The following is a 7,443-nucleotide window of genomic DNA, read 5'->3' on the forward strand; positions in this document are numbered from 1 at the left end:
TCAGCCCTAATTGTCTTTCTTTTCACCCATAACCCTTCATGCCCTGGCCACTCAAGAATCTATCAACCTCTGCTCTAAATATACATATAGAATTGGTCTCCACAGTTCCCAGTGCCAGCTGTGTATTAAACTACTCTCTGTCTCTTCCACCTCTAATGCAGAGTTTTGACCCATAAAGTCAGCAATTCCTTCTCCTCCGTGGATGTTGCTTGACTCACTGAGTTCCTCCTGCAAACTGTTGCAATAATTTTTCTTTATGTAGCTTGCTCATGAGAAACACTTTTGGATGTTTGACAATTTTAATGACACTGAACATTCTTCCCAAGACTGCCTGAGTTTCCTCAGCGTGTTCCAGTTTCTTCACAGTAACCAAGGACATACTGGTAGGTAGTTGACCAGAGGGTGAAATTGAGTGGCATGGGCTTGTGGTGTGGAGGGCCTGTTACCATAGTGTATCTCTCTAAATTAATGCAAGTTATAAACACAAGAGATTTTGCAGATCACAAGATCACAAGAGAGCGGAAGTAGGCCATTCAGCCCACCACTCGAGTCTGCTCCACCACTCCACTATGATCTAAACTATTCTCCCATCTAGTTCCAATTTCTGTTTTTTTCCCATATCCCTTGATACCCTGACTAATTAGATACCTATCAATCTCCTCCTTAAACACCCTCAATGATCGGGACTCCACAGCTGTACCTGCAACAAATTCCATAATTCTACAACCTTCTGGCTAAAAAAAGTTCTTCTTATCTCTGTTTTAAATGGGTACCCTCTAATTCTAAGACTGTGGCCTCTTGTCCTGGACTCACCCACCAAGGGAAACAGCCTTTCCACATTTACTCTGTCCAACCGTTTCAACATTCAAAATGTTTCAATGAGATCCCCTCTCATTCTTCTATACTCTAATGAATGCAGTCCAAGAGCTGACAAACGCGCCTCATATGTTAACCTCTGCATTCCAGGAATAATCCTCGTAAATCTTCTCTGAACTCTCTCCAACATCAGTACATCCCTTCTAAGGTAGGGGGCCCAAAACTGCACACAGTATTCCAAATGAGGTCTCACCAGTGCCCCATAGAGCCTCATCAACACCTCCTTACTCTTATACACTATTCCTCTTGAAATGAATGCCAACATAGCATTCGCTTTCCTTACTGCCGATCTAACCAGGTGGTTAACCTTTAGGGTATCCTGCACAAGGCCCCCCAAGTCCCTTTGCATTTCCGATTTTTGAATTTTCTCCCCATCTAAATAATAATCTGCTTGATTATTTCTTCTTCCAAAATATACAACTGTACATTTCTCAACATTGCATCTCATCTGCCATTTCTTTGCCCACTCTCCTAAGTCTGTCTGCAACCTTTCCGTTTCTTCAACACTTCCTGCTCCTCCACTCCATTTGCCATTTGTCATCCGCAAATTTAGCCGCAAAACCATTTAATCAATAATCTAAATCATCGATATACAGTGTAAAAAGAAACGGCCCCAACACCGGCCCCTGCGGAACACCACTGGTAACCGGCAACCAACCAGAATAGGATCCCTTTACTCCCACCCTTTGTTTTCCGTCTGTCAGCCAATGCTCCACCCATTCCAATATCTTTCTTGTAATTCCATGGGCTCTCATCTTATTAAGCAGCCTCTTATACGGCATCTTATCAAAGGTCTTTTGAAAATCCAAATACACAACATCCACAGCCTCTCCCTTGTCAATCTTTTTTGAGATTACTTCAAAAAATTCAAATAGGTTGGTGAAGCAGGATCTTCCCTTCATGAAACCATGCCTACTTGGGCCTATCTTGTCTTGCACCTTGAGGTATTTCATAACCTTGTCCTTGAGGATCAACTCCAATAACTTTCCAACTACCGATGTCAGACTAATAGGTCTGTAATGTTCTTTTTGCTGCCTCCTTCCTTTCTTAAACAGCGGAACTATATTTGCAACCTTCCAGTCCTCCAGAACTATGCCAGAGTTTATTGATTCCTAGAACATCATTTCCATTGCCTCCACAATCTCCAAAACCACCTCCTTCAGAACCCATGAGTGCACCTCATTCAGTCTGGGAGACTTATCTACCCTTAGTCCATTCAGCTTCCCAGGCACTTTCTCTCCAGTCATCTTGACTGTACCTAATTCTATTCCCTGAGACCTCTGGCTATCAAGTAAGTTGCTAATGTCTTCCACTGTGAAGACTGATGCAGAATACTTACTTAGTTTCTTTACCATCTCTTTGTTACCCATTATAATTTCTCCGGCATCATTTCAATAGGTCCTATATCTACCCATGTCACTCTTTCACTCTTTATATATTTAAAAAAACTCTTAGTATCCTTTTTTATGTTAATTGCCAACTTCCTTTCATAATTCATCTTTTCTTTCCTATGACTTTCTTAGTTTCCTTCTGTAAGTTTTTAAAAGTCGTCCAGTCCTCAGTTTTCCCAATAATTTTTGCTTCCTTGTAGGTCGTCTCTTTTGCTTGTATTTTAGCCTTAACCTCTCTCATTAGCCACATTTGTGCCATTTTTCCATTCATGATTTTCTTTTTTCTTGGAATATATTTTTCCTGCACTTTCCTTATTTCTTGTGGGAATTTCATCCAATTCTGCTCTACCATCCCTCCATCTAGCTTACTTTTCCAATCAACTTGGGCCAGTTCCTCTCTCATACCACTGTAATTTCCTTTGTTCCACTGAAATATTGATACACCTGATACCAGCTTCTCCTTTTCAAATTTGAAACTGAACTTGATCATATTATGATCACTACTTCCAAGGGGTTCCATTACCTCTAGCTCCCTAATTGACTCAGGTTCATTACACAGCACCCAATCAAAAACAGCCGACCCCCTGGTGGGCTTATGGACAAGCTGCTCTAAAAAGCCATCCTGTAGGCATTCTACAAACTCCCTCTCCTGAGACCCAGTACCTTCCTGACTTTCCCAATCCACTGTCATATTAAAATCCCCCATAATTATCTTGACATTTCCCTTCTGACACGCTGTTTCTATTTCCAGCTGTAACTTGTAGTCCACATCCTGGTTGCTGTTTGGAGGCCTGTGTATAACTGCTATCAGTGTCTTTTTACCCTTGCCATTTCTTAACTCGACCCATAAGGATTCTACCTCTTCTGATCCCATGTCCCTTCTTTCTAGTGATTTGACATTGTTGCTTACCATCAGGGCCACGCCATCCACTTTACCTACCCTCCTATCTTTCCTATACACTGTGTATCCTTGGATATTCAGCTCCCAATAGTATCCATCATTTAGCCATGACTCAGTGATGGCCACAATGTCATATCTTTTAACTTGTAGCTGTACAAGGTCATCCACTTTATTTCTAATGCTGTGTGCATTTAAGTACAGTACATTTAGATCAGTATCTGTTACCAATTTTGCTATATTTCTATCGTACAGCAAATTATCCTGTCTATTCACGTGCCTGCCCTTCTTGCCATCTTTGCTGCACAGTATCTTTGACTTATTTCTATTTTCCTCTTCCTCGACCCTAACACCCTGGTTTCCTTCCCCTTGCCAACTTAATTTAAACCCTCCCTAACAGCTACATTAAACAATCCTGCCAGGATATTAGTACCCTTTGAGTTCAGGTGTGACCCATCATTTTTGTACCTCTCCCAAAATAGATCTCAGATGCTGCAAGTCCAGAGCAGCAGAAAAGTTCACTGTATTTTTCTTCACAGCTGCACAGACCAACCATTGCTCTGAGCTTGAAATACTTGCACAGTCTGAAAATTGTGAATCACTTTAAATATTTTGTAATATACATTCTGTGAATATTTACAATAAAATTGAGAAAATCACATATTTTGATTTTATTTAATTGAAGCATATAATGAAATACAGTGCAAATTTTCATGATTTTAAAACTTTTTCTTGTTTATCTTTATTCCAGCTGTGCTACAACAAAGGCTATGTGCACGGGGCATTTCAGTCACTGTGTGGCCACGTACCTGCACAGTTTAGAGGGAACAGTGAGCAACACACACAAAATGCTGTAAGAACTCAGCAAGTCAGGCAGCATCTAAGCAGATGGAGAAACAATTGATGTTTCTTGTCAAAATCCGTGATCAGGACTGGAAAGGAAGGGGAAGCCAGATTAAGAAGGTGGAGGTGGGAAGGAAAGAAGTACAAACTGGCAGGGGGTAGGTGAAAATCACACAAAATGCTGGAGGAGCTCAGCAGGTCAGGCTACATCTATGGAAAGTTGATGTTTCAGGCTGAGACCCTTCACCAGATTCCTCCAGCACGTTGTGTGTGTTACTCAGGACTTGCAACATCTACAGAATCTCCTGTGTACGTGATAGGTGAAACCAAATGAGGGGGGAGATCGGTGGGCAGAGGAGAGTGGATGAAGTGATCTGGCCTTGTTTCCGATGTATCGGTTGGGGGAGGGGATAATGGGATGCGATTAAAGCGCTGTTGCTCAACGCATTGTTCCAAATGACTGAACCCGGGAAGTGGTTTAGAACTGATACATGGTCTCTATGCATTTCGTTGTTACCACTTTGATTAATAGAGCCATGTTCTACGAATCTTATTTCAGTTGTGCGATTAATGGCGCGTAACACTTTGTCTTTATTTAAAAGTTCGCGGGTATCGTTAGGTCTACACAACTGCAAATATTATTTCTGGATTTTTTTTGTGTGTGATTTATATTGGTAGTTCGACTAAAGACGGTCTACAATGCAAGCGAGCGTGTACAGACACAGACCAGCAGATTTTCCAAAAGCTGCTGAATATCACGCTGTAAATCTTACACTTGAACTTTTGTAAACAAATGCATCAAGGAAAATAATTTAAATGCAGGAATATAAACTGGCATTTTAAGATAATATTGGCGTCTCGGCTCAGCTACTGTTCTGCAAAGCAACACCATGCATTCATCCTATGTCCTGCCCCTTTGCCTTAGTACGTTGAATCCTAATGGTTATCGATGTTGCACATCATTATAGTTTTTCTTGTGATTGGTTATCTTTCTGTCAATTATAATCATCTGCTTTCTTTAGCTCGAAAAGTCTGGCTTTTCTGCGTGTTTATTGGTAGTCTGGACTGTCAATCAGTAGAGCTTGCGCTTTACTGGTTCCATTCGTTCTGGCTTCCACTGCAATAGGTTGGAGGGGTCTCGTTCTCGGATGTGTCGGTGAACGTGATTGGCTTGGTCTGTCGATCATCGCTGGGACGAAACCAGTGGCGATGCGGACCGCGTCAGTCCGGGGAGAAGAAGCTTGCGGTAGGTTGTGCGGGGGTCGGTGAACACATCCGAAGGTTTAGAGGCAGCCTGCTGTAGCCACTGACTCGGACCCCGTCTCCCACCGGCCACAGAGACCAGCAGGTCGCTGGATGCGGCGTTGTTGAGTTGGGTAGGTCTGCATCCGCCAATCCGCGCCCAGCGCCACAGACAGGCAGGTTTTACAGCCCCGCAGGAAGGCAGCGCGGCCGGCTACCAGACCAGGAGATGGGCACGGTGCTCTCGTTGTCCCCGGAGCCCAAGGGCAAGGGAGGATCGGCCGATGCTGTGCAACAGGGCGGCAAAAATCCCAAGGAGAAGAGTCTAAAGAAGCATTCGGTCCTCATCTCCGCCCTGACCTGGAAGCGCCTGGTGGCAGCGTCCGCCAAGAAGAAGAACGCCAAGAAGGTGAATCCAACGCCGGCGGGGCAGGTGAACGCCGCAGGTAACAATGACCCGGTGAAACAGCTCAATAGCGAGAACCTGAAGAAATCCTTTCCAGGCTTGACTCAAGCTCCAGCCGGTCCCGAACCCTACCCGGGGCAACAGAAGCCACCGAGTGTCCCCATCCCGGTGCCGGTACCCGTGGCCCCAAACAGCGCCAAGCCCCCCGCCAAGAACCTGCTGCCAACGCAGAAGCAAGCCAGCAGTGGCAGCCTCGGCTCGCCCCGCAGGGTCGTGGTGCAGGCGTCCACCGGGGAACTCCTCCGGTGTTTGGGAGACTTCCTTTGCCGCAGGTGCTACCGTCTCAAGCAGCTGAACTCCAACGAGCCGGTGCTGTGGTTCAGGAACGTGGACCGCTCCTTGCTTATCCAAGGCTGGCAAGACCAAGGCTTCATCACCCCGGCCAACGTGGTGTTTGTCTACCTGCTGTGCCGGGAGGTGGTGGATGAGGAGCTCGCCACCGACTTCGAACTGCAAGCGACCTTCCTCACCTGTCTCTACCTCGCCTATTCCTACATGGGCAACGAGATCTCCTATCCCCTCAAGCCTTTCCTGGTGGAAGCCAACAAGGAGGTCTTCTGGGAGAGAAGTCTCGCTATCATCGACCGAATGAGTGCCAAGATGCTGCGGATTAATTCCGACCCGCATTACTTCACCGAGGTTTTCCAAGACCTCAAGAACGAATCTAACATCAGAGACTCCAGTGGGCAGTATATAATTAACCTGGACCGTTAGATATGTTTTCTTTTTAAAAAAGAAATATAAAACATCATTAATTATAAATATATAATAGTCGAAGAAGGGGTGAACAAATGTTTATTGTTAAATCTCAGTGAGAAGGGCTGCGGTGACAGAGCTAGGGATCTGGGTCTAGCAACACAGGGTTAATGAGACATTTGGAATAAAGAGTTAATTTTTTTTTAAATGACCCAGAGCCCTTAAACCAAACAAAATTGGCGTAGATTGTATTAAAAAAATCTGAAGCCCAAATCCTCACTTCAGTGAGTTTTATTGAGAAAAAAATAATTGTTTTCCAATTTGTGCTGTAGATCACGGTATCAACGGTGGTCGTTGTTACATTTTTGAAAAAAGTTATTCTGATTTTTGTTTTGGGGGTGCGTAACATCAACAGTGCATGCTGAACATTGTCCCTGTGGTATTCCATTGATGGCTGTTTTAATATCAACATCGCGCAGTTGCAGTCGAAGGCTGCTGAACAAATTCTGTAGATAGAGTGTGAATTTAAAAAGAAACATATATGTATATACACATATAAATTTATTTATTTATTTTCCCCTCGGGGGGAAGAAAATAATTCTTAAGAGCCTTGGGCGGTAGTGGGTGGATTGTGCGGAAGACAGGCGGCGGGAGAGATACACCCGCTTTCCGTGGGACTAGTGTTTTAAAGCCAGCATTTTAGTTTGCACATTTGATCCGCAGAATCTCATTCTGTCAGTCTGAATGTACTTTTTTTTTTCCTCAATGACAAGAAAACACAAAAAAAAAGGGTGGGGTGGGATCTTAACCAATTGTCAAACGTGCCAATTGTTGGGATACTCTAGATAAATTTTCGTTTTGTATTGTACATTAAACATGCCGTAACGAAAAAGAAATATATTGAGATATGAGCCGATTAGTCGCCTTCATTATTTCAAAAGTCTTCATGCAAAGCAGCGAGTGTTTATTAATTTAGAATTTTATGTATGGCTGGACATGAGAATTTATGCGTGTGTGTGTGTCTTTATAGA

The 7,443-nt window shown here is 43.7% G+C and overlaps 1 protein-coding gene across 1 annotated transcript; it reads left to right on the forward strand.

Moving 5' to 3' along the window:
• The first annotated feature begins 5,479 nt into the window (after window positions 1-5,479).
• On the forward strand, window positions 5,480-6,430 carry LOC132392309 (cyclin-dependent kinase 5 activator 1-like). Its single transcript, XM_059966130.1, has one exon. The coding sequence runs from the start codon at window positions 5,480-5,482 to the stop codon at window positions 6,428-6,430; it is 951 nt and encodes a 316-aa protein (XP_059822113.1).
• Window positions 6,431-7,443: the final 1,013 nt, after the last annotated feature.

This window comes from Hypanus sabinus, chromosome 4 (assembly GCF_030144855.1).
Source record: "Hypanus sabinus isolate sHypSab1 chromosome 4, sHypSab1.hap1, whole genome shotgun sequence".
Taxonomy (NCBI): domain Eukaryota; kingdom Metazoa; phylum Chordata; class Chondrichthyes; order Myliobatiformes; family Dasyatidae; genus Hypanus; species Hypanus sabinus.